The sequence below is a fragment of the Natrix helvetica genome (genome assembly GCF_964273705.1).
Source record: "Natrix helvetica genome assembly, chromosome: Z".
NCBI lineage: Eukaryota > Metazoa > Chordata > Lepidosauria > Squamata > Natricidae > Natrix > Natrix helvetica.
In genome coordinates this window covers 2,008,865-2,035,932 of record NC_138554.1, presented here as the reverse complement: position 1 = coordinate 2,035,932, position 27,068 = coordinate 2,008,865, and the positions used below count along the sequence as shown (strand labels likewise).

At 50.9% G+C, this 27,068-nt stretch overlaps 3 protein-coding genes across 3 annotated transcripts in view; all 3 read right to left on the bottom strand.

The window, feature by feature from the left end:
- The window catches only part of LOC309381708 (lysine-specific demethylase 6B-like), a gene marked incomplete at its 5' end in the record, with an annotated part of 35,539 nt that extends 33,119 nt beyond the window's left edge, over window positions 1-2,420 (bottom strand). Inside the window, one exon of the mRNA XM_081932995.1 lies at window positions 2,349-2,420. Coding sequence (XP_081789121.1) covers window positions 2,349-2,420 — 72 coding nt within the window. The remainder of the gene's footprint in view (window positions 1-2,348) is intronic.
- Window positions 2,421-3,850: 1,430 nt separating this feature from the next.
- Window positions 3,851-21,987, bottom strand: LOC309402131 (dynein axonemal heavy chain 2-like). Its single transcript, XM_081971728.1, has 15 exons — window positions 21,796-21,987; window positions 20,170-20,296; window positions 18,504-18,690; window positions 17,164-17,312; window positions 14,676-14,859; window positions 14,377-14,567; window positions 11,592-11,783; window positions 10,514-10,698; window positions 9,119-9,347; window positions 8,011-8,162; window positions 5,898-6,012; window positions 5,526-5,702; window positions 5,338-5,412; window positions 4,154-4,304; window positions 3,851-4,032 (listed from the first exon to the last, which is right to left on the bottom strand). The coding sequence occupies exons 1-15, from the start codon at window positions 21,939-21,941 to the stop codon at window positions 3,878-3,880; spliced, it is 2,415 nt and encodes an 804-aa protein (XP_081827854.1). The 5' UTR covers window positions 21,942-21,987; the 3' UTR covers window positions 3,851-3,877.
- Window positions 21,988-23,097: 1,110 nt separating this feature from the next.
- LOC309402033 (dynein axonemal heavy chain 2-like) overlaps window positions 23,098-27,068 on the bottom strand; it is a gene marked incomplete at both ends in the record, with an annotated part of 46,044 nt that continues 42,073 nt past the window's right edge. Inside the window, 2 exons of the mRNA XM_081971519.1 lie at window positions 23,098-23,138; window positions 23,618-23,766. Coding sequence (XP_081827645.1) covers window positions 23,098-23,138; window positions 23,618-23,766 — 190 coding nt within the window. The remainder of the gene's footprint in view (window positions 23,139-23,617; window positions 23,767-27,068) is intronic.

Genomic DNA, 27,068 nt, shown 5'->3' with positions numbered 1-27,068 from the left:
CCCTTATAAAGTCCTTGAAATCCTGATAATTTATTGTGGCACCTGGTGAAGCTTTTTTTTCCGTTGCCATAATTAATAATTCTTACAGCCGCCTCTAGCTGTCACCATTCAATTAACTTTCGTTTTCCTTAGGTATTCAGCTGTAAATTAATACTTGCAAATGTTTCTTTCTAAGTTGCTCGAAATTAAAACTTTGACATTTAAGTAGTTCAGGTTATGTAAACTGGCTTAAAGCGGCGGCTTTTCCAGACCGAACCATTTGCCAAAGTTTTGGCTTTGTTTTAAAACACTCACCCATTTTACGCACATTCATTAGCTAAAGTTGTGTGAGCAAATTGGGCCGGATTAGTGTATGAAACCCAATGGGGAGGGAAATGTTTTGCTCAAAGGCAGCAAATTTTTATTTTTATTTTTAAAAAACCCCAACCGGGATCCAGGATACTGAAATTGGAATCCAGAGCTCGCTTGCGCTCTGTAGATGCTCAGGAACACTAATCCTGGCCTGAGAGACAGCTGGCTGGCTGTAGGAGGACTAGAACTCCCTGTCACCTGGTTTCTAGCTTTGACCATTATACAGTACTGTCTTTTTTTAATTTTATTTTTAAGAACACTTTAAAAATAGGTTTTATTATTTTTTTCCAACCAACCTTTTCTTAACTAAGGGAAAGGGATGATTTCTGGGTCTTTCCTAATCTTTGGTTGCCCTCTGCTGGCCATCCATTGCATGACAACGCCCATTGACAATAGCTGCGGGATCACAACTCCCATCTCTCTCTCCCCATGGCTCTGCAGGCTGGGGACGATGGGACCTTCCTCCCTACATCGAGAGAAAACCACGTTGCGAATATTGCAGAGCATTCGCTGTTGTGCTTGTCTCTTTACTGCGTTACGTGTTGGCTCTTTCTGGCACTCTGTTCATGCTCAGGAGCTACTCGCCCGTTTCATTAAATTGGCCCGCTACAGAGCCAAGCCAAACCCAAGTCTATTTGGGAGAGTCAATGGAGCCATTTGGAGACAATCTTCTCACAAGGCAGGATTTGGTTACAGCAAATAAACCCAGAATGATGGTTTAGAATGCAGTGATTGGATTCAAACCCGGGTTTTGGGGGGGGAGAATCATGGTTTGGTTTGGTTTATCAGGGGTTGGGTCCCTGGAAGGAAAGCAGTATTGCGAGGGGGTGGGGAGGGGTAGTTTTTCAAACTTTTCTGACTTGAAGATGGGTGGACTTCAATTCCCAGAATTCCCCAAACCCGCTTCAATTCCCCCCAATAAATAATAATAAATATTAATAATTAATAAATACATAAACCAACCAGATCTCCTTTCACTTCTCCCCCTTCTGCCCGCTTCACCCCCTCTTGCAGGCAGCTGTGGCACAGGGCAACCCCCCCCCCTCTGTTCCGATTGGGCCAAACAGCTGCAGGGCTCTCTCAATCCGTCCAATAGGAACACCAGGTGCAGGGAAGCGCCCCCCCCCATTTTAAAATTTACATATCAAAGCAGTCCAGTGTGGGGCGGGGGATAATCCTATTTTTTCTAATGGGGGGGGGAGAGAGAGAGATGATGGCTTAACCGCGAGTCCAGAGGGAGGGTTTGGGGGTGCTGGGTTCGAGTTCCCGACGGGAACAACCTGGCCGGGCTGTTGGCGAGGTTCCCGACATCGGGCGTGGAAGAGAAGCGGAGCCAGCCAACTCCGGCTTCAGCAGGTAGCGGGTTGGGCTAGATGACCTCCAGGGCCCCTTCCAACGCTACTTATTGCTGATCAAACAGAGCCATGGTTAAGTGAAAGAAAGAGATGTAAAACGACCCCCGGGAAGGAAGAGGGCGGGGGGTGGGGAGTGACAGAGGGGGGGCATTTTCCACCCACCCACCCATTTCACGAGGGGGGTCCGCGATCGATGGAGGAGGAGGAGGAGGGCAGCCAAGGAGCCAGCTACGGCCGGGAGACCCCAGCCCGTGGCACGCGCAGCCCCCCACCCCTTCCCTGGCATGGGGAGGGGGCTCACTCAGCCTTCAGCTCAGCCTCCCCCTTCCCCCCCCCAAATCAGGAAGATCAAAGCCAATGCGCCGCAACTCAAAGACCCTCCAAGGAGGACAGGGGATGGGGCAGCCGGATGGGAGGAGACCCCCGCCCCTTTGCCTGCTCCCCCCGTCCGGATAGGACGGGAGGGGAAGAAGGAGAGGAGAAGCCCATCCACCCCTCCCAGACAATTTTGAGACTACCCCCATTTGGGGAAGGAGAGTCCCCCCCTCCCCAACTGGAGACCCCCTTCTGGGGGGGAAGGAGGGAGGGAGGGGAGTCCGCCCCGGGAGCGAGGTCCGAGCCAAGTTGCGCACTTTCGCTTACCTGGCACTGCGGGGCAGCTGAAGCCCCCCGCCCAGGTCCTGCCGGGACCCCGAGGCTGCCCCGCACTGGCATTCCTCGCCCGCGGGGAGGGAGGGGTGGGCTGCCTTCCCTCCCCCCCTCCCCTGTCGCGCGTGGGGCGGCGGTGCCTGGAAAGTCCAGCCCGTTGCGCAGTTGCATTTCCCGACTCGCGCTACCCCCCCTCCCCCCCTCCCGCTGGTGTCACTCGGGCTGCCTGGGCAGGAGCCGCCACGCCCTCGCCCCGCCCCCTCCCCCAATCGCCCCGCCTCCTGACTGCCCAGCGGAAGGGGCACCCCGAGGCACGTAGACCACCCCCCCTTGGCAAGGGAAGGTGCCCCTTTCTCTGCGTGTGCCCAGCTGGCACTGTCCCTCTCTGGATAAGCGGGACCTCCAACTGCCCCCCCATACACTGGCTTAATTAGCCCCCTAACTGGCCTTGGCACTAGCTCACCCTGCCTCCTGGGTCCTGCCTGCCCAGGGGAAGGGCCACCCCGAGGCATGTAGACCACCCTGGCTTGACAATGAGGGTGCCCCCCCGCTCTCCTTGTGCCCCCCTTCCATCCCATGCCCCGACTGCCCACCTTCCACCGGCTTCCTTAGCCCCCCCCATCTAGCCTGGGCATTAGCCCCCCCCCCTGCTCACCTTGCCCCCCTGGCTCATACCTGCCCAGGGGAAGGGGCACCCTGAGGCACGTAGACCACCCCCGGCTGTGCAAGGAAAGGAGGGTGCCCCTTTCTCTCCTTGTGCCCAGCTGGCAGCCTCTGTCTCTCCTTTCCAGGATTCCTCTATGAGCCAGACCCCCAACTCCCCCCCCCTCACTGGATTGATAGCACCCTAACTGGCCTGGGCAGTAGTTGCCCCCCCCTGCTAACCATGCCCAGTGGCCCATGCCTGCACAGAGGAAGGGGCACCCCGAGGCACATAGACCACCCTCACTTGGCAAGGAAAGGAGGGTGCCTCTTTCTCTCCTTGTGCCAAGCTGGCAGCCTCCCTCCTTCCATCCCAGGCTCCCAACTGACCCCCTCCCACCAGCTTCCTTTGCCCCCTAACTGGCCTGGGCACTGACTGGCTGACCTGTCCCCCCACTCCCCACTCCCCCTGGTCCCTGCCTGCCCAGGGGAAGGGGCACCCCGAGGCACGTAGACCACCCCGGCTTGGCAAGGAAAGGAGCGTGCCCCTTTCTCTCCTTGTGCCCAGTTGGCAGCCTCTGTCCCTCCCTCCCTCAGGCCTCCGGGGGGAGGGGGGCTGTCACCCCAAAGCCTTGGGTTGGGGGAGCTGCTCAACGCCCCCTCCCCCAATCTATAAACCTGTGGGAAGTGTGGCTGCAATGGAGGCCCCCCAGCTTTACCGGGGACCCCCTTGGGAGGCGGGCGTGGGGATGGGGGCGGGCGGGGAGGACCACAGTTAGAAACAGTCACCAAATAGCTTTATTTAAAATTTCCTAGAGAGGGGGGGGTGTTTAGACGTGGCAGAGAGAAGGGGGGGGGGTCTGTGCTCCCCGCCCCCAGCTTCATGCATCCAGGCTCATCAGCAGGGCGGTGCCACGCTTGATCCAGTGGTCGGGGGGCGTCGCTCCGGAGCGCAGGTCCACTCCGATAATGAAGGAGGGCCGCCCGGAGGTGCCCGCCCGGTTGGGGTAGTAGTAGCAAGGGCAGGAGTAGATGCCTGGAGGCGGGGAGGGAGGGAGGGAGAGGAGAGAGAGAGAGAGGAAGGGTCACGGGGGAGTGGAGGGGAAGAACCGGTTGCCCCCCCCCGCAGACTCCCGCCAGTGCCCCCCAGTGCCCACCTTTGCCGCTCTTCTTCTTGTTCTCCACGGGCTTGAAGTGGATGGTGGGGATGGGGCAGACCAGCTGCATGGGCTCGGCCTCCACCAAGCAGGAGTTCTTCTTGTCCCAGCCGGCCCCCTCCAGGAAGAGACCCCGGATCCACACACCCTCCTGCATTGGGGGGAGGGGCAGAGAGGGCAGAGGGTGAAGCGGCCTTCTTCCAATGGCCACAGAGGGCAAGAGAAGGGGGCATCTGTCCTGGGAACGGAGGGGAATGGGGGGGCTTAACTCAGGGGAGGGGGTACTCACCTTGGGGCGGGGGCTTCTACCTAGGTAAGCGAGGAGGGGGCTTCTACCTAGGTAGGCGAGGAGGGGGCTTCTACCTAGGTAGGCGAGGAGGAGGGGGCTTCTATCTAGGTAGGCGAGGAGGAGGGGGCTTCTACCTAGGTAGGCGAGGAGGAGGGGGCTTCTACCTAGGTAGGAGGGGAAGGGGCTTAATGAGTGAGCAAAGGGGAGGGGGAGCTTCCCTTGGCGTGAAGGGGGCACTTTCCTGGGGGGAGGGGCAGAAAGCGGGTGTTTTGGAGGCAAGGGAACACTTATTGTGGGAGGGGGCTTACCTTGGGAGGGGAGGGAGGGCGTTTACCTGGGTAGGAGGGGGAGGGGCACTTACTGGGGGAAGGGAAGGGTGCTTGCTTTGGGAGGAGGGGAGAGGAGGGAGGACTTACGGGTGGGGAAGGGGGCTTACTTGGGGGGAACAGAAGGGGAGGGGTTGCTTACCTTGGAGGAGGGGAGGGGCACTTACTGGGAGGGAGAGGGGAGGGGAAGGGGCACTTACCTTGGGGCAGGGGAGGGGTGCATACTAGGGTTGGGTTTTGCCAGGCCACTGCTGCACAATGCAATAAAAAATGTTCTGCGCATGCGCAGACGCCGAAAGCAAGATGGCGGCACCGTTCGTGGGGCGTGGCCGGCCTGGGCTGCCGGTTCCAGCGACCCCAGCTGCTGAAACACAACCGGTTCAGCCGAACCGATCCGAACCGGTAGGAATCCACCACTGGTGCACACCTTAGACGGCGGGGAGGGGTACTTACCAGGAAAGGGGTGCTTACCCTGGAGGAGAGAGGAGGGGGTGCTTGCCTTGGGCAGAGCGGCGGGGGGCTTATTTGGGGGACGGGTGCTTAATTGGACGGGAGGGGGGAGCACTCACCTTGGGGGCGTACACCAGATTGTTGTCGTCTACCGTGGAGACGATGAACTCCCAGCTCAGGGTGTCCACAGAGATCTACACCCCCCCCAAAAAACCCCGGGTGTCAGACCCCTCGAGGGTGAGTGTCGTTCACCCGCCCCCTCCCGTCCACCTGATCTGCTGCCCTCCCCAACGCGCTCCCTCCGTACGTTGTTCTGCCGTGCGGCGGCCTGCAGGACAGCCGTCAGGAACCCCGTGGGAAAGGTGAAGCCCGAGAGCCAAAAAAGTACAGGCGGGTGAGCCGTCTTCGCCCAGCGGGCAAACTGGTCCACCCGCAGGCCCAGATCCCGGGTCCAAGCGGCCAGGGGCTTCTGGGAAGAGTAGGCCTGCAGGGGGACAAAAGGAGGGGGGGCGGCCACAGTTGAGAAGGCGCCAGTTCCTGGCCCTATTTGAGGAGGGGGAGTGTTTCTCCAGAGACCGGGGTCTCCCTGCCTGCGAAGAGGCCATGGGGCAGAGGAGACCCCCCCCCCAGGGCTCAAAAGGAGGAAGGGGGTGGCCGCCAGCAGCCAGGAGACCCTCACCCTTTCCCACATGGGGGGCACGCGGGCGTCGAAAATGCAATTGAAAATCTCTTCCAGATCCGTCGACATGACCACTAAGCCTTGAATGCCTTTCTCCAGCTCCACCAGCGATGAGCTGTAAAAGGGGGGACAAGCAGGGGTCAGAATAATGGGGTGGGGTGCTCAGGTGTGCGCGTTGGACACACAATTTAGGGCCGGGGGGGAGGGGAAAGGACACCGAAGCCCACACTCCCCAAAGAAGGAAGAGGAACAGGTTCGGCAACGATCGCTTTCTAAGCATTACGGTTTGTATGAATGTGTGTCGTTGCCGGGGGGGGGGGGGCTGGGGGGGGTTTATAATTGTAATAATTTCTTATTTTGTTATTTTTATTTCTTTTGCGTGGTTTTTCTATCCGTGTTTAAGCCACCGAGCAGGCGGCAATATCAATTTTCCGAAAGAAAATAAATCAAAATAATGATGCGTGATCTCTCAGATTCTCTCCCAATTGCCTTGTAGACGTTTTCCCATCCTCGGCTTTTTCGCTTCATCATCCACGCCGAAAGTCTGCACAGGCAGCCCTCGACTTATGACTGTCCGGCGTTTCCATTCCACAAGCAACATCATCATCCTCTGCCACAATCCCTTGAGGGGTGGAGTCTTAGGCAACTGAAGGGAACTGAATGTTTATTGGCCGGATGCCCTTCCCTGTTGCCAATGCGGAGTTTTGTTCAGCAGATTATTCTCATTGTGCTTGAAGAGAGAAATAATCTGCATCTACCTAGGATCGAACTCACGGCCTCCTGATTTTGAGGCGAGAGCTCCACCTCTAGGCCACCACACCACTCATTTCCATTCCAAAATGGACCCCCAAATTTCTGATGCTAAGTGAAACAGTTAAATGACTTTCTCCCCGTTTTACCACCTTTCCTGCCACAGTTGTTAAGTGAACTGCTGCAGTTGTTAAGTGAATAACATGGTTGTTAAATAAATAAAGTGAATAACATGGTTGTTAAGTGAACTGCTGCAGTTGTTAAGTGAATAACATGGTTGTTAAATAAATCCAGCTTCCCCATTGACCTCACTTGGCAGAAAGTCACAAAAGGGGATCATGTGACCATCATAAATATGAGACACTTCCCAAGGGTCTGAATTTAGATCACGTGATGCTATAGACGCAGCGATCGTCGTAAGTGTGAAAAACAGTCGTAAGTCACTTTTTCAGTGCGGCTGTAACTTCAAATGGTCACCAAATAATCTGTTGCAATTGAGGACAGCCTGTACATCTTTCCCTTCTCTTGTCTATTTTTTTGTCATCCATAGACACTTCCACTTCATCATTCCAAGTATGCTTTTTAATTAAATTTGATGGCCATTAAATTCAAACTTCATTTTAAAATCACAGCCATTGTTACTTGTAATTCAATGCTGACTGGGGAATTCTGGGAGTTGAAGTCCACCGATCTTAAAGTTATCAAAGTTAAGAAACATGGGTCTAAGTCCTTAAACTATCATCGTTCACCCCAAATAATCCAACATCCAGGATGAAACAGGCCATTCTTTCTTCAGGACACCTGCCGGGAGTTCCTCCTGGAAGGAACTACAAACAGTCCTCGTTTAGTGACCGTGCAGAGATACAACAGCACTGGGAAAAGTGACATATGACCATTTTCCATACTTAGAACCATTGCAGTATCCCCATGGTCATGTGATCAAATTCAGGCGCTTGGCCACCGACTCATATTTATGACGGTCGTAGTCTCCCAGGATAATGTGATCCCCTTTTGCGACCTACTGACCAGCAGAGTCAACGGGGAAACCGGATTCATTTAATGACCGTGTCATTAACAACTGCACGAATTCACTTAACAACCGTGCTACTAACTTCATACCTGCAGGGATTCACTTAACAACGCTGGCAAGAACGGATGTAAAATGGGGCAAAACAACAACAGTCTCACCTAGCCACAGAAATTTATGGTCGTTAAGTCGAGGACTGTCTCTACTACAATGAGTAAAAAGGGGGAAGCTCTGGTGTTTTGACCCAGATGCTCTATTTGGGATTTGCAAACCAGCGATGACCCCTCCCCCAAACCTCACCACCCCATGGATGAAGGAGTGGGTGGCCCCCCTCACCTGATGATCTGCAACAAGGAGTTGTAACGCTGGATCTCTTGCAACAGGACCACGTTGAGAGGGGAGGGATCAGTGGAAAGCACCTTGCAGGTGCCCTCATAGTCGATCTCCTCGGGAATCTTGCTCCGCACGTCGGAGGAGAGCTCCAGAACCTGCGTGGGTGAAAGGGACGCATAAGAGAGCAAGGTGAAGAGAGACCGGTCAAGTCCCTCGTTTTCCACCAGGGGGAGCTGAAGAGCAGCTAAGAGGATTAGGGGGCTGGAGGCTAAAACAGAGGAAGAATGGAGACACGAGAGCCGTTTTCCAGTATTTGTGGGGCTGCCCCAAAGAAGGGGGGGGCGTCAACCGGTTCTCCAAAGCCCCCGAAGGCAGGACAAGAAGCAACGGATGGAAACTAACCAAGCAGAGAAGCAACCTGGAATCCAGGAAGCATTTCCCAATTAACCCGTGGAACTGCTTGCCACTAGAAGGTGTAGGTGGCTCCAACACTGGAGGGTTTTGAAGAAAAGATTGGACAGCCGTTGGTTTGAAACGGTGCATAGGGTCCCCTGCTTGAGCAGGGGGTTAGACTAGAAGACCTCCAAGGTCCCTTCCAATGCTGTTATTCAATTAATTTATCCGCGGGACTGCCTGCCGCCAGAAATACCATCAAGGGAGGTTTTTAAGAAGGAACCGAACAACCATTACGGATGGGAGAGGCAAAACTATGGCACACTGAGCCCTCTCTCTGGGCACGTGCCTAGACCAGGACCAAATTCCCTGAACAAACGTCTCATTTAGCAACCCAAATTGTGGGCTCCACCACGGTCGTAAGTTGAGGACTACCTGTGGAGGAATCCGATCGAAAGAAATATGTGTCAGGGGAGTAATGAGGAATGTGATACAGTTAGGATTCAGGGAATTATTAAGGAAGTTATCATAAGTGTATAAAATTTGTATTTGTGTATCGGTCTTGGCTCCTTTAGCCGACGGGACCCCTTCGCTGAAATACTCGGATAAAACTTCCTGGAACCGGCACCCGCGCCAGGCTAAACCCGCTTGGACGTCTCTGTCCACGACACGAGCAGCTCGAACCGGGCCAGACCCGGTTTTGCAAAGAGGCCGTTACCTTGTCCTCGCGGCTCTGCCCGGCTACCCCGGTGGGGGTGGTTTGGGGCTGGAGGGAGAGCAGCGTTTCGAAGAGCGTCCGGGCCTCGGTGATCTGCGAGGCCACGTCGGCGTTGGGGTGCTGGCCGAAGGCCTCCGGGGGGTCCATGCCCGGCAGGAGGCTGATGTACTCCTTGTAGGAGGAGAGGTTCCCGTCCTTGGGGATGTAGTAAGTGTCCAGCACCGTTAGCCTGCAGAGAGAAGCGCTTAGGAGAAGCGGGCGACGCTCGGATCCCATGCAAAGGACAGGTTGCTACGCACTGAGCTTTGCTCAAGCTTTTATTGCAAAAAATTATTATTATTATTATTATTATTATTGTTGTTGTTGTTGTTGTTGTTGATGATGATGATGATAATGGCTTTCTTCATTGAAAGAAAATAGAAAAGTGTGGATGAACCAGTAGGGATAGGGATAGAATAGAAATGGAATGGAACGGAACAGAATATGGAATATGGAATGTGGAATAGAATAGGAATAGGAATAGAATAGAATGGAATATGGTATAGAATAGAATATAGAATAGTAGAATAGAATAGAATATAGAACAGAATATGGAATATGGAATAGAAAAGAATATAGAAGAGTAGAATAGAATAGAATAGAATAGAATAGAATAGAATATAGAATAGAATATAGAACGCAGAATGTAGAAAGTAGAATAGAATATAGAATAGAATAGAATAGAATAGAACAGAATGTAGAATAGAATATAGAATCTAGAATGTAGAATAGAATAGAATAGTATAGTATAGAATCTAGAATAGAATGTAGAATTAGAATAGAATCTAGAATGTAGAATAAAATATAGAATAGAATCTAGAATAGAACAAAATGTAGAATAGAATCTAGAATAAAATAGAATAGAATATAGAATATAGAATAAAATGTAGAATGTAGGAATAGAATAGAACAGATTGTAGAATAGAATCTAGAATAAAATAGAATAGAATCTAGAATAAAATAGAATAGAATATAGAATATAGAATAGAACAGAATGTAGAATGTAAAATAGAATATAGAGAATAGAATAGAATAGAATGTAGAATAGAATATGGAATATAGAACAGAATGTAGAATGGAATATAGAATAGAATAGAATAATGAACAGAATACAATACAATACAGTTTAGAATAGAGCAGCTGAGGCAGGAAACCCAAGGGCAAAGTAGCTTGTCAAGGGTCTCCTAACTCAACCTTAGACCCCCCCCCCCAGGGCTTCCCGTCAGCGCCAACCGAGCTCCAGGTTGGGCTTCTCTCCCAGGGAAACCTCCTTCCTGCTTTCCTCCCCTCCTGCAACCCCGCCAGCCCTTGCAGCCTTTCACACGCACCCACAACCCTCCCCACCCCAGGACCTACTTGAAGAAGGGGGCGGCCACGGTTTGATCGCAGAAGTAGTCGTTGATGTAGGTGGTCAGGAGACGCCGGTCCCAGTCGTCCGTCACGTGGCCCCCGTAGTTGACCCCTGCGATCAGGTACTTCAGAGCGTCCCACGGGGTGTCCTCGTACTCATCCAGGTAGAGGCTCAGGAGGTTCTCGGATACCTGGCAGACAGGTGAGTGTGGATGGGGAGGGGAGCCCCAGCGTGATCTCCAACCCAAGCCAAAAACAACACTGAATGGTGTTTTGCAATCGTGGCCACTTTTAAGACTTGTGGACTTCAACTTCCAGAATTCCCCAGCCAGCCACATAGGGTAATTTTCTTAATAGACGGTGGGTATGCAGTAAATGTAATATATCTTCACTTCAGCAAAGTGAGAAAAAAATGAGAGCTGGCTGGGGAATTCTGGGAGTTGAAGTCCACAAGTCTTAAAATCAGGGGTCTCCAACCTTGGCCACTTTAAGACATGTGGACTTCAACTCCCAGAATTCCCCAGCCAGCCACATAGGGTAACTTTCTTAATAGACGGTGGGTATGCAGTAAACGTAATATATCTTGACTTCAGCAGTGAGAAAAAAAGAGAGCTGGCTGGGGAATTCTGGGAGTTGAAGTCCACAAGTCTTAAATCAGGAGTGTCCGACCTTGGCAACTTTAAGACTTGTGGACTTCAACTCCCAGAATTCCCCAGCCAGCAAAGATTTCCCAGAATTCAGTATGGATAGGGCAAAGAACAAAAGTGGCTAGACCTTTTTATCGTCTATTTTTGATAGGGTCACTTTCTTAATAGACTTCTTAGGGTCAGGCCATCAAGCCACCAAGAGAAACCAGATTTGGATTAAGATTAAGATTAGGATTAGGGTTAGAATTAAGATTAGGGTTAGTGTTAGGGTCAGATCACCAAAACAGACCAGGTTAGGATTAGGATTTAAATTAGCATTAGTGCTAGGGATTTAGGATTATGGTCAGGCCATCATGCCACCAAGGCAGAGTCCACGGAGCTTTCGATGTCTCTGTCCCACCTGCCCCCCGTCGCCTCCCTCTAAGGCGACCCCCCACCTCAAAATCGGAGTCGTTGAAGCCGTAGATGATGTTCCAGCCGAGTTGCAGGAACTTCTTGCGCTCCAGCAGGACGCTGTGGAAGAAGCAGAGGGCAAAGAGCAGCTTCTTGTACTTGCTGGGCTTGGTGCAACGGTTGAACTGGGGGTCCGTGATCAGCTGGTACAAGCGCTTCATGTTGGCCTTCAAGCCCTGCGGGAGACAAGCCAGGAAAGACGGTTTGGGGAGGCTGGGAAGATCCAGGATGAAACATTCTAGATTCTTGAAGGGCCCATCGTCTGGATGGAGAAAGAGCTGACCGAGGCTTCCCGAGAGCCTGAAGCAAACTCCGGGTCCCGACAAAAACCCCTTTTATCATCTTCAAAGCGCTTCATGGCTCGGGACCTAGTTATTTGCGAGATCGCATTCTACCCCATACATCCCTACGACCAATCCGCTCACACAGGGAGGGTCTCCTCCGGGTACCCTCCGCTAGACAATGTGGGCGGGCGGTGCCCAGGAGTAGGGCCTTCTCTGTGATGGGCCCAACTCTCTGGAACGAACTCCCCCCTGACATTAGAACTACTGTTGATCTCCGCTCCTTCCGTAAGAAACTCAAGACCCACCCAGCCTAATCGTAATCATAAGTACAATCTATTACTGATGGCTTTTTAATATTGTAAATTTGGGGGTTTTAATTTGGTTTTAGACTGTTTTAAACTAGAAATGAGTTCGGGCATTATACAGACCGTATGTTTATGTTGGTTGTCTAACGTTTTGTTGTTCCTGCTTTGTTGTTTTATATGTACTGTCTGTACACCGCCCCGAGTCCCTGCGGGGAGAGGGGGGCGGTATATAAATTTAATAGAACTCAAACTCAAACTCAAAACTTTATGTGAATTCTGCTCCAGCAAAGTCTCTCAAAGGAGGATTTACGGTCACGGACCTTATCTGACTTGGAGAGCTGCCAGGCCAGGGGTGGGTTCCTGCTGGTTCTAACCGGTTCGCTAGAAGAGGTTCAAACAAATCTGGCGTGCCGTTTAGAACCGGTTCCAGCGGTGAACGCCCCCTCGCTCGCTCACCCCGGGACCCGGCCATCTGATCACCGCTCGTCCGCTCGCTCGCTCCCTGCCTCTAAGAGCCCTAGAGAGAGCCCTTGGCTCTCTATTGCTGCCTGCCGAGGGGGCAAGTAAGCTCTTTGCTGGCGCAGCGGCTTTGGGGGCTAATGGGCCTTGGGCTTCCATCCCGACAGCCCCCGGCGCTTCTGGACGTCTATTGCAGTCGTGAGCCCTCGTCTGAGCTTTCCTCAGCCTCCAGGACTGGCCCATGTTCCTCCCCAACCTCCTCACTGTCTGAATCTGCTGAGGTTGTGTGTTTATGGAGAAGAGAAATCTCCAAACTTGGCAACTTGGAGACTTGTAGACTTACAATACAATACAATATAATAGTAGAGTTGAAAGGGACCTTGGAGGTCTTCTAGTCCAACCCCCTGCCTAGGCAGGAAACCCTATACCGTTCCAGACAAATGGCTATCCAACATCTTCTTAAAGACTTCCAGTGTTGGGACATTCACAACTTCTGGAGGCAACTTCTGTTCCACTGATTAATTGTTCTAACTGTCAGGAAGTTTCTCCTCAGTTCTAAGTTGCTTCTCTCCTTGATTAGTTTCCACCCATTGCTTCTTGTTCTACCCTCAGGTGCCTTGGAGAACAGTTTGACTCCCTCTTCTTTGTGGCAACCCCTGAGATATTGGAAGACTGCTATCATGTCTCCCCTAGTCCTTCTTTCTCTTAAGCTAGACATACCCAGTTCCTGCAACCGTTCTTCATATGTTTTAGCCTCCAGTCCCCTAGTCCTCTTTGTTGCTCTTCAACTCCCAGAATCCCCCAGCCAGCCAGCGTTTGCCAGAAGTCAGCACGGATAGGAGAATGAGAAAGGTGGCTAGATTATTTCCTTCCTTTTTGTGTGTGGATAGGGTAACTTTCTTAACAGACGGAGGGAATGTGGCAAACGTAATATACCTTGACTTCAGCAAAGTGGGGCAAAAGAGCCAGCCGGCTGGGGAATTCTGGGTGTTGAAGTCCACAAGCCTTCAAAGTTGCCACGGTTAGATACTCCTGGTTGTCTCCTCCTCTTCTGCTCCATAGGAAACGGATCTTGCTTGAAATTAACTCTCAAGGATTGGAAACTGACTGCTTAGACCAGGCGTGTCAAACTCAATTTCATTGAAGGCCAACTGGGTGGGTATGGCCAGCTTGACCTCATTCCCCAAACCCCTGGCGTGTTTCCTCTTCGCATTGGGCAGACCGGGCCGAAGCCGCAGACAGCCCTGCGGGCCGGATCCGACCACATCGCGGGCCTTGTGTTTGACACCCCTGGCTTAGACCGAGAGAAGACGAAAATGACTTGGCAGAGGCATGGCAACAAGGTCAGCCAATGAATAGACGTGGCAATTGGGACAGCCAAAGAGGGCTGTTTCAGAGTATTTGCTGGGTGAGCAACAAGAAGACAACAAGGAGCCTGGGCATGGCTTAGCTCTGCGGCTCCGAGTCTGTGCTGAGTTCTAAACTAGTCTGCTGCTCTGAACTGAAACTCTTCTCTGCCTGCATTTTGCTTGTATTTGCTACCACGTTGGAAAACCCCCTTTTGTGTATTGTATATTTACTTCATGTGTAAAGAGAAGCGAAGGAATCCTGCTGAATCAGTTACCTGTGTGTGCGCTTTCTGAGTGACAGTTACTTGCAGGGCACATGTGGGGCCAGCTTGGGAAAGACGCGGCCCCCTCCCAGGGGCTCTCCGTTCTTACCGTGGGGGGTTCCGTTGTCATTTTGATGCCCGCCTGCAGGATAGAGATGGGGAATTCGGGGTGGGGGCTGGAGCTGAGCCACAGGCGGAAGGAAGGGTGCGGCTCTTCGACCTGCAGCTGTTCCACCAGTTTGTCCAGCTGTGGCATCCAGGACAGAGACAGGTGACAGTTGGCCAGGAAGACCCAGTTACCTGTGGAGGTGAAGGCCCAGGAAGACTCACCAAGGCTTCCGGATTGAGGAGTGATGAAGATGAAGTTGCCCGTCCTGGTAAGGGAGAGGAAAGGGGCTTGGCACTCACCCTGGTGGACCCCGTCCTTAATCATACGCGTGGCGATGGGTGCCTGGCCCTGACCCAAGGACAGGGCGTGGAAACGTTGAGCCATGCCCGACTGCTCTGCCAGCTGAAGCAGGGAGGAGGTGGGGTCCACGCCCGAAGACAGGACGAAGATCAGCGGGGTCTTTGTGGTGGAGTCGTCCACCACCTGCAAGCAGAAAGCAGGAGAGAATAAGGTGGGAGTTAGCATCTGAGTATTTGAGGGGCCTCCCCAAAGAAGAAGAAGGGGTCAACCTGTTCTCCAAAGCACCTGAAGGCAGGACAAGAAACAATGGATGGAAACTAACCAAGGAGAGAAGCAACCTAGAATTAAGGAGAAGCTTCCTGACAGTGAGGACAGTTAACCAGGGGAACTGCTTGCCACCAGAAGGTGCTCCATCACTGGAGGTGTTTAAAAGAAGACTGGACAGCCACTTGTCTAAAATGGTATAAGATCTTCTGCTTCAGCAGGGGGCTGGACTAGATGACCTCCAAATTCTCTTCTGTTATTCGGTTCGTTTAACGAAGAGAAGGACGAAGGATGACATGATAGTAGAATTCCAGTATTTGAGGAGCTGCCCCAAAGAAGAAGGGGGTCCACCTATTCTCCAAAGCCCCCGAAGGCAGGACAAGAAGCAACGGATGGAAACTAATCTAAGAGGGAAGCAACCTGGAATTAAGGAGGAATTTTCTGACAATGAGACCAGCAATCCACCCATGGTTTAGAAGCTGCCTTCAGAAGTTGTGGGAGCTTCATCCCTGGAAGCTTTCAAGAAGAGACCGGGCTATCATCTGTCAGAAATGGCGTAAGGTCTCCTGTTTGGGCAGGGGGTTGGACTAGATGACCTACAAGGTCCCTTCCAACTCTGTTATTCTATATTCAATGGAACGAGTTGCCTTCAGAAGTTGTGGGAGCTTCATCCCTGGAAGCTTTCAAGAAGAGACTAGGCTGCCATCTGTCAAAAATGAGGTCGAGTCTACTTGGGCGTTGGACTAGATGACCTCCAAGGTCCCTTCCAACTCTGTTAATCTGTAAGTTGCAAATGCGCCAACATTGGAAGGCCACAAGATGGTATGAGGTCCCCTGCTTAAGCAGGGGGTTGGACTAGAAGACCTCTGAGGTCCTTCTAGCTCTATTTTGCTATTGTATTGTATTGTATTGTGTATTGATTGATCTCTTGAAATCTCTTTTTGAGTGGGGGAAAAACAATCCTTATTTTTTACATATAAGGATGAACATTTTTCTACTTCTTTTAGATCAGGGGTGTCCAAACTTGGGAACTTTAAGACTTGTGGTCTTCAACTCCCAGAATTCCCCAGCCAGCATAGCTGGCTGGGGAATTCTGAGAATTGAAGTCCACAAGTCTTAAAGTTCCCAAGTTTGGACACCCCTGCACTATGTCAACAGCAGAATTGGGGCAGATTCCTGTACTCTAGGCAGAGAACAACCAAGTACAAGCAGTCCTCGACTTACGACCACAAATCGAGACCCAACATTCCCATGTTGCTAAGTGGGACCATTCTCGAGCGAGCTTTGCCCTGTATTCCGATCTTCCCTTGCCACAGGCATTAAGTGAATCACTGCAGCTGTTCATTGACACAACACCGTTGCGTTCAACAAATCCGTCTTCCCCGTTGCTCGCCCAAAGGTCGCAAAAAAAACAAAGAGGAAATCGCGTGACACCCCCCCCCCCGGGACGTTGCGAGCGTCGTAAATACGAGTCGGTTGCTAACGGTCGGAATTTTGAACAGGTGGGAGGCGGAAACGGTCATGAAGTGTGAAAAATGGACGCAAAGTCCCCTTTTTCGGCACCGTTTGTAACTTCGAAGGAAAAATGGTAAGCCGAGAACTACCCGTAGCAAAATTGGGACTGTGCCACATGGGGGAAAATATTAAGGGGGGGGGAGATCATCTCCCCAACCAAAATCAGAAGGGAGTTGGGGAAGTTGCCCTGCGTCTCCCCCCCCCTAGCCGGCGAGGGACTAGGGGTGAAATGAATTTACTGGTAGTAAAAATTTCCTTCAAAAAGTAAAAAAAAAATCCGATGATCATAGGGCACAGCTGATCATGGGTTTTTTAAAAAAATAAACTTTTTAAAGCATTTTTTAACTACCAGTTCTCCCAAAAAAAGTTTCAAAATCAGCTGTGCCGCGCAATCATCAGGACTTTTTAAAAACTTTTTTAAAGCATTTTTTAACCCGTAGTTTAAAAGTGCTTTAAAAAGTTTCAAAAAAGGGTTCCCACCATCAGCTACGACAAGCAGCTGTGCGGTGCAATCTTCAGAACTTTTTAAAAAGTTTTTAAAGCTTTTAAAAAATATTTTTTTTAATTGGCCATGTCCACCCAGTCACATGATCCCCACCAAGCCACGCCCACCACCAAGCCACGCCTACCACCACACCACGCCCACAGAATTGGTAAGGGAAAAGTTTTGAGTTTCACCACTCGGAGGGACCCCCCCCCCTCACTCACCGACTTCATGTTCAGCACGGGGGGCTCGATAAACTGAGAGCCCAGGTTGGAGACGATGAAGGCCGTGACGCAGAAGGCCACCCGATCCGGCCGCAGAGACCGGACGACCAGCATCCGTTGCATTTGGTTGCAGGAGTTTTCCCACTCGCCTGGAATGGGGTTGGGGTGGGGGAGGAGGGGCAGGAAGAGAGGGTTAGGGGGGGGGGCTGGAGAGAAGCCTGCCTGGCCTAGAGAGCCAGCTCCCACCCCCCTTCTGCTGCTTGTTAGGGGTCCTTGGTGCTCCCTGAGCTGGGTGGTTTTCCTGCAGACGTTTCATGACCCAACTAGGGAACATCATCAGTGCTAGCAGGGAATGGGGTTTGCAGAGAGGAGGAGGAGGGAGAGGAGGAGGAGGAGAAAAGGGAGACGAAGGAAGAGGGGAGGGGGAAGAGCAAGTGGCCCTTGGTGCTCCCTGAGCTGGGTGGTTTTCTTGCAGACGTTTCATAACCCAACTAGGGAACATCATCAGTGCTAGAAGGGAGTGAGGTTTGTGGAGTGGAGGAAGGAAAAGGAGAGGAGGAGGAGGAAGAGGAGGGGGAAGAGGAGGAGGCGAGGGAGGAAGAGGAGGAGGAGGATGACAACTGTGGAGTCCTCTGAGCTTGGTGGTTTTCTTGCAGACGTTTCATGACCCAACTAGACAACATTATCAGTGCTAGAAAAGAGTAAGGTTTGTGGAGTGGAGGAGAAGAAGGGGAGGAGGGGGAGAAGGAGAAAGAGCAGAAGGAGGAAAAGGAGGGGAGGAAGACCAAGTGGTCCTTGGTGATCTCTGAGTTGGGTTATTTTCTTGTAGACATTTCAAGACCCAACTAGGGAACATCATCAGTGCTAGAAGGGAGTGCGGTTTGCAGAGACGAGGAGGAGGAGGAGGAGGAGAACGACTGTGGGGTCCTCTGAGGTTGTTTGCAGGAGTTTCATTACCAAACTAGGGATTAACATTATCAGTGTTAGGAGGGAGTGGGGTTGGAGGAGTGGAAGAAAAGAAGGGAAGGAGAAGAAGAAGAAGAAAAGAGGGAAGAAGGAAGAGGAGAGGAGAGGAAAGGAGGAGGAGGACAGGAGGAAGACTGAGGGGTCCTTGGTGCTGTCTGAGCTTGGTGATTTTCTTGCAGACGTTTCATGACCCAACTAGGGACCACCATCAGTCCTAGAAGGCCGTGAGCTTTGCGTATGTAGCACGGATGACGTTCCCTAGTTGGGTCATGAAACGTCTGCAAGAAAACAATCAAACGCAGAGAGCACCAAGGACCCCACGTGAGGAGATTGCGGGGGGGGGGGGGGGGGGGAGGAGAAAGGGGGGGTCAGACCTGGCAGCATGGCCTTCTCCGGCTTGGAGCTGGTGTACCAAAGGTTCCAGTCCCTGGGATACTGTTCGAAGGAATTCATGATGCCGTGGAAATTGGTCAGCTTGTCCAGCTCCGTCACGTTGTCCCAGTAGATGTCGGAGAGCCAGCTGGTGCAAGGGTTGTCCATCTGCCCTTCCCGGTCCAGCACCTGCCAGGTGGAGACAGAAAGCGGGGAGGGGAGGACAGCTTTTGCAAAAGGGCCTCCCTCCCCTCTGGGCCAAGCGATTTCATTTCGAGCGCATTGTCCTGGCCCGTTTGATCGCCGCGACTGTGAATTCCTTTCCTTCGCAGTCAGCAAACAGCCTCTCCGAGGAATATTCATCCACACGGACCTTATCTCCCTTGGCAAGCTGCTAGACAGCTAGGTTCCAAACGCAGGGAAGGCAAAACGTGGCACGGACTCTTAAGACTCACGCAGGGAACTTTCCACTCTTGAATCGACCGAGTGAACGAATTGTTTCCTGCAAACCCCCCCCCCCCCGTTCCTATGGGAGGGGCCAATCACCTCCGAGGTGGGGCTTTACTCCCAAGTCGACCCTGCTCCCTTAGCTGTTCTGGTCTCCTGGCAGCTCTGCGCGTGCGCCCACGGGGAACAGGCTCCAGCTGTTCCTCTGCCTCCCTCTCTGCCTCCGACGCAGAGCCCTTGCCCAAGTTCTCCTCGGACGACTGGACCGCGCGCCTGGCACAACATCCAGCGACTTGCAAAGGGGTAATAACAAGTCCCCGGAATGAAAACCGCAATAAAATAGGGAATGTTTTAAAAGGATTTGTGTTCAGATACTGCCGTCTCGGTCGTCTGACTACTGAAGCTTGTAGGGGAAAAAATCAGATATAGATCATTCTCGACTCGCGACCGCCGTTGAGCCCAAACAATTTCTGTTGTTAAGTGAGACAGGGTTAAGTGAGTCTTGCCCCCAATTCACAACCTTTCATGCCACAGTTGTTCAGTGATATGAAAGCCGGCTGGGTGACTCTGGGCCAATCACCAGGAGATTGGGAGTTCTAGTCCCGCCTTAGGCATGAAAGCTGGCTGGGTGACTCTGGGCCAATCACCAGGAGATTGGGAGTTCTAGTCCCGCCTTAGGCATGAAAGCCGGCTGGGTGACTCTGGGCCAATCACCAGGAGATTGGGAGTTCTAGTCCCGCCTTAGGCATGAAAGCCGCTGGGTGACTCTGGGCCAATCACCAGGAGATTGGGAGTTCTAGTCCCGCCTTAGGCATGAAAGCCGGCTGGGTGACTCTGGGCCAATCACCAGGAGATTGGGAGTTCTAGTCCCGCCTTAGGCATGAAAGCCGCTGGGTGACTCTGGGCCAATCACCAGGAGATTGGGAGTTCTAGTCCCGCCTTAGGCATGAAAGCCAGCTGAGTGACTCTGGGCCAATCGCCAGGAAATGGGAGTTCTAGTTTGGCCTTTGACTTTGGGCCAGTCCCTCTGTCTCAGCCCAACCCACCGCACAGGGTTGTCGTTGTGGGGAAAATAGGAAGGGGGGGGGAGGAGCACCAGGTAAGTTCACCTGTTTGAATCACTTACAAAACAATCAAGGCGGGATATCAATTAATAAACCAACAAGCAACGCCAGTCCCACCCCCTCCAAAGTGTGTTACCCCCCCCTCTCCAGCACTAACCACTCCGCCCCGCAGGAAGAAGTTGTACTCGTCCATCTTGAGGGTGCCGGACATTTCCAGAATCTTGGCGCACATCTGGAAGCTAAAGAGCAGCTTGTGTCGCTCGAAGAGACCCCGGCAGGTGTACCTGTGCAAAGGAGACACACCTTGGTGAGGTGTGGGTGTGTGTGTGTGTGTCTCAGGCCTCACTCCGTCCGCAGTGGCTGGAGTCCCCCCTTAATTTCACACTGACCCCGCCCCTTGCCTCACCGGGAGGACTCCAACGCCCATCATCCTGCAAGCAAAAGAGACAGCCTCCGGGGGGGGGGGGATCCCCACACAATGCTCCCACTCGCTGCAGAACTTGTGAGCTGCCAACTTGAACCTGTACAACCAGTCCTCGATTTACGACCGGTCACTCAAAGTTACGACGGACCCTAAACGAGGACTTACAATCCGGATCATCGACAGCCGTTTGCAGCATCCTGAGGTCATTGCAATGGTTCTTTTATTGCCGAAAAGTGGCAATTATTTCTAGTTCCAGCCAAAGCACGGCCATAGCGGCCCACCGGTTCTCTTAATGATGACAGGGTTCACTTACTGACCATCGTAAAATGAAGACAGGGCATGTGAGAGCAGAAGCCAGCTGATATTCCTCTAATTACCTCTAATTTCAAGGAAAGGGAAGCAGAGAAGTGGGCTGTCCTGCTGAAACTTTTTACTGAAATATTTTCCGCTTTACGACCGTTACAACTTAACGAGCGCAATGGGCAGACTGCATTACACAGGTTGTCTTCAACTTACGACCCCAATGGAGCCCAAAATTTATGCTGCTAAGTGAGACATTTGTCAAGTGAGCTTTGCCCCATTTTACCACCTTTCTTGCCACCGTTGTTAAGTGAATCGCCGCGGTTGATAAATCTGTAACCCGGTTGTTAAGCGAATCCGGCTTCCCCGTGGACTTTGCTGGTCGGAAGGCCGCAAAAGAGGATCACGTGACTCTGGGGACACTGTGACCGTCATAAATACGAGCCAGTGGCCAAGTTTTGAATTTTGATCACGCGGCCATGGGGGATGCTGCAAAAGTTGTAACTATCAAAAATGGTCGTATGTCAGTGCCGTTGTAACTTTGAATGGTCACTAAATAAATGATTGTTAAGTTGAGGACTACCTGTAGTCATAACTCAAGGCTACTGTACTGGTTCGGACTACTGCCTGCCACTTGCAACCCTTCCCTTTTTCAGTGGGGAGCAGCGGAAGGGCGGCTGGGGACTTGCCGTTGGTTGGTAGCATTCCCCGGACCCCCAAGGGTGGCCGGAGGGGGTGTCAACTCCCAATGTTGCCATAGTGAGAGGGGGGGGGAATGCATTCCATGCATACTGTCAGCTGAACTCGGATCTCAGATTACTGCAGCAGTTTTGGGAGTTGTGCACCTCATTGGTGAATGTGATTTATGACACAGACTGAGGGGAGGGAAGGAACAGGGGTAAAGTTCAGCTACAACTCAAATGAGGCTCAGATCTGACCGCAATAAGGCCTTGCCCAAATGGTGCTCCTAATAAATGACTGGTTTTGTATTGAAACTTGGCTCGAGACTCATGAATCAATTCGGGCCTTGTTGGGAAACCTGACAGGGGCTCAGCTGACCTATAGACGGCGTAGGTGTGGTACTCGTTGAGGTGTCGGATTCGTTCGTCCAGCTTGTGGCTGCGATGACTCTTGTTAATGCTGAGGTTGAAGAGGTCGATGTAGGCGTCCAGGGAGAACTGGTACATGGGGTCGATCCGCCCCATGTCGTTGAGCACGAAGAAGAGGATGGAGGCTCTCTGGGCACAAGGCCGGTAGGCCTAGAGGGAACAGCGGAGTGGGGTCAACGAGGGAACAGCCCAGGGGTGGCATTCATTTACTTTCCCTACCGCTTCGCAAATGTGAGGGTGCGCGTCCAAGCACGTGCTCAGCCTCCCGGGCATGTGTTTTGATCATGCGCATGGCTTGAAAAGGGGCCTAACGTGGACGGCATAGAGCGAGGGCAGGTCGAGGGGCCGTCCCGCAATTTCCACTATCGGTTCGGGCGAACCGGTACGAATCGGCTGAATACCACCCCTGAAACAGGCCCAGCTGTTCTTCCGGGAGAGTCCTGTGAGTCTCCTATGCCATCTCAGCCTCAGAAAGGGGAACCTATAGACGGGTGTGGGTGGGTGGTTGTGTGGGTGGGTGTGGGTGCGAGAGAGAGAGAGAGAGAAAGAGAGAAAGAAAGAGAGAGAAAGAGAGAGAGAGAGAGAGAAAGAAAGAGAGACAGAGAGAGAAAGAGAGAGAGACAGAGAGAGAAAGAAAGAGAGACAGAGAGAGAAAGAGAGTGAAAGAGAGACAGAAAGAGAGAGAAAGAGACAGACAGACAGACAGACAGAGAAATAAAGAGAAAGAAAGAGAGAAAGAGAAAGAGAGAGAGAGAGAAAGAGAGAGAGAAAGAGAAAGAGAGAAAGAGAGAGAAAGAAAGAGAGAGCGAGAAAGAAAGAAAGAAAGAGAGGGAAAGAGAGAAAGAGAGAAAGAAAGAAAGAGAGAGAGAGAGAGAGAGAGACAGAGAGACAGAGAGATGGGTTCCGGATCCGGTCCCAACTGGTGTGCTGCAACGGGGCCGGGCGTCTACCTTGGACACGCGTACTGCACTTGTATGCACACGCCACCACCCTACACTTTGCGTGAGTGCGCAATTGGCTCGTTTCCCTCAAAAAGCGGTAAGGAACATGGGGAAGTGGGTGGGCCCAGCCAGCCACCATTCCAGTACGATGGCTGCTGCTCCCAGCTTCCACCGGTACACCCATACCGGGCTGTACCGCCCGGAACCCACCGTGTGTGTGTGTTCATTTGTTTGTTTCCAGAATTCGGCATGGAGAGGAGAACCATAAATGTGGCTAACTGCCTTTGTTGCGTTTTTTTGATAGGCTAACTTTAGTAGACGGTGGGTTTGCGTTCGACGTAATATATCTTGACTTCAGCAAAGTAGGGGGAGGGAATTGCTGCCTAACGAATTCTGGGAAGCGAAGTCCTTAGGTCTTATAGTGGCCGAGTTTGCTTTTGGAGCACGGGTCTCAAACTCGTGGCGTCACCTTGCCGTCACACGTATTTTTCCCCTTGCGGAACTGGGGTGGGCGTGGCCTGTGTGTGATGCCTGTGGCGCTCGGGCCCCCAGTTTGACACCCCGGATTTACAGTGAGGTTTTCCAACCTTGGACGCCTTAAGGCATGTGAATTCCCGGGGACTCGTACATTCCTTTTGATGTGTATACCCACCGATGTGCTTATTCTCTTACAATCCCTTCCTCTGCAATCTCTCCACTATAGGAGGTAGGCGGGGCGGGGGGGGAAAAGGCATGGCTGGCTGGGGAATTCTGGGAGTTGAAGTCCACCCGCCTTAAAGGGGCCGAGGTTGGAAACTCTGCTGCGCGGAAGAACTCCGACAATGAGGGTACTTGCCTCCCGGGCAGTGTCAATCTTGATCTCCGTCATCTCGCTGGTCTCCAGCTGCTCCGTCACTTCCGTGGCGGTCACTTTGGAGGTTTGCAAGGTGTTGACCAGCTGCACATCGTCCAGCAGGGAGCCGGTGGCTTCGTTCAGCAACCTGCGGGCGGGAGGACAAGGACCTGAGCGACGTGTGTTTTTCCCGTGCCTCAGCAGTGGGCTGCTGCTGGTTTTACTACCGGTTCGCAACCCCCACGCAACTTGCGGGCTGTGTGCGTGTCCGCCTTTCAAAGGAGCGCAGAACAATTTCTTCGCACCCGCGAAGAACAATTTACAGTGAACTGCGCACGCGCAGTCACTAAAAACCAAAATGGCGGCAGCCCAGCGGTGGAATTCAACTCCCAGAATTCCACAGCCAGGCATGCTCGGTTCTGATTTTTCTCCTTTGCTGAATCTCCTGGCAGAAAGGTGAGTTTCCTTCATTCTTTCTTTCTCTTTCTTTCTCCCTTCCTGGGTTGCTGTCGTTTCTGTGACCCGGGCCTGAATTCTACTACCGGTTCAGCTGAATTGGGCCGAACCGGGAGCAACCCACCTCTGCCGTGCCTCCCTCTGCCGAGCAAACGCCAGCAGCTCTGTCCGGAGGGGAGAAGAACCAGCAACCGGCCCAGGGCTGGCTGTGATGCCTCCAAAGCTTGAAAGTCCTTGACTTATGACCACAAGGGGGACCAGAATTTCCACCGCTAAGTGAGTCACACCCGGTTTTATGACCCTTTTGCCGGGGTTATTAAGCCAATCGCTTAATTGCCATTGTTAAATGAATCCCATGGTCGTTAAGTGAATCCCACTCCCCTCTCCATTGAATTTGCTTGTCAGAAGCCAGTTGTGAGGTTTGCATCACATGACCCAAGGCTGCTACAACTGTTGTAAACACATGGGAGATGTTGCGATTGTTCGTAAGTGCGAGAATCAGTACTAGCTCCCTTTTTTTTAACGCCGTTGTTATTTGGAACGGTCACGAAATGAACAGTTGTAAGTCGAGGATTATCTGTGCTTCTATCTCCGTGGCATCCTTTTATAATTTTGCTGAGGTTTCAGATGGTTGGACCTCCCCCCCCCAATCTCCGCTGCAAAGTTATTCCTACGAAAATCCTTTACCCCCCCAAACATAAGACCTGTGGTTTTGCAAACTTGTCCCCCTTTAAGAGGCGTGGACTTCAACTCCCAGAATTCCCCAGCCAGCAAAACAGTTTCCTACTTAATTGTCCGGCCATCTAAGCCCACCCCTAACGTCTATGAATTTAACTTGTATATGGGTTATTTTTCTCATTTTGCTGACGTCGAGATATATTACGTCAGAAAGTTTCTCAATCAAACCATGGGATATTTGCTCTTGTCCCATCCGAGCTGAATTCTGAATTCTGGCTGGGAATTGGAGTCCACCTGTCTTTTTTTTTTTTTTTATTAAAAGAGTTTTGTACAAACAAATTTTCCCCCTTTTCACCCCCCCCCTCCATACAATATAAATCTCATACAAATGCTATACCCCCCCGCAAAAATTCACATTCAAATATTATACCAAACACTTTACCCCCTCCCCACCCCCATCTTAAAATAGATTACTCATAACCCCTCTCCTCCCAACAAAAACTATAGAGATTAGTCTTAAATTAATAATAACACATTGATCATTTTCTAAGCTAATTTAACATCTATAACTCTTAATATAAATTTCTCCTAGCCTAACAATGTTTCATTAGTCCCATCTTCTAATTTATTCATACATATATATTGCCCCACCCTCCACCCTAACCCTCCCCCACCTCCCACACAAACCCACCCCCCTGACTTCCGCTGTATACCACTCTAATAATTCCAAACATCCCATATACTATTTACTCTGATCATCTATCGGTCTAAACATTCTTACCTAAAGGCTAGATAATAACTCCTAGTCTGGTATTTATTCTGTATATAATCAATCCATTTTGCCCATTCCTGTGTGTAATCCTCCTGTTTCTGAGCTTTTAAGAAAGCTGAAATTTTTGCCATTTCAGCGAACCCCGCCACCTTCTGAATCCATTGATCAATTGTTGGCAAAAAATCTTTTTTCCAATGTTGCGCAATCAACAACCTAGCTGCTGTAACCATATACAAGGCCAATTTTGTTTCCCCTTTGGTAAAATCCTTCTTGTTGATATACCATCTTCCCTCGAAACTCAATTTTATCAATAATTCTATCATTCATATTCCTTCTCAAAGTATATGCTAACCATCTACCAGGTTTATTAGCGTTGGCAAAGGTGTTATGTTTAGCAAATTGCAAATTGGTTGCTGTTTGTTCTGCTATAAGCATCTGAAATTGATCTTTCAACAGCTTTAGCGCCATCTGGAGCGCCTGGTCATTCGGGTTTATTATAAGCAGCTGTTCTTTACGTTTTATTTCATCTTCCAATTCCATTCTCCTTTTCTGTCTAATTTGTTTGTGTTTAAAGTTCATATGTATCAGGACCCCACGCATATAAGCTTTACTTGCATCCCAAACTATTTCAATGGGAGTGCCCTTATTCATATTAAAACTGAAAAATTCCTTCATGTGTTTTTTAAGTTCATCAACATTTTTTTCATATCTAAATAAATTTTCATTTACTCTCCAAGACCTTCTTGGCCTCATCCCTAATTCAATTTGTAACCACACCGGACTATGATCGCTAAGTGACCTGGCGAAAATCTTGGATTTCTTGGCTTTAGGAAGTAGATCCGGTGTTAACAAAAAGAAATCAATCCTTGAAAAGGATTTATGTCTATCTGAGTAGAAAGAAAAATCCATCTCATTTAGATGTTGTGTCCTCCAAACATCTTTTAATTTCAAATCGTCTTGTAAATCAAAAAAAGCCTTTGGTAATTTGGTAGTGAATTTCGTCTTTGTACTCTTGTCTATCTTTGGAGAAATCACTCCATTCCAGTCTCCCATTATTAGAATACTCTTAAAGTTCCAGTCTAAAATTTTTAAATGGAGCATCTTATAAAAACTTTCTTGGCATTGGTTAGGAGCATATATTCCTAGCACCAAAATGGAACCGAAGTCTGTATCAAATTGAATTGCTATATATCTACCAGCGTCATCTGCCTCTATAACTTTAGTTGAAAATCTTTTATTTATATATATCACCACACCATTTTTCTTTACCAAATCAGAGGCAGCATAAAATGTTCCCAGTTTTGAATTCACTAAGTACTTCTGGTCTTGCAGCCTAATATGAGTCTCTTGAAGGCAAACAACATCATTATTAAATTGCTTCAAATAATAAAATATTTTTTTCCTTTTTTGTGGAGAGTTCATTCCATTCACGTTCCAAGATAATAGCTTAAGCATCTTTAGATCTGGTCTGAAGCGCTGAAAGCATTTGCTGAAGATCTCTCTCCACAAAACCAATCTCCAGCCCTGCTCCTCCCATGGCTCCG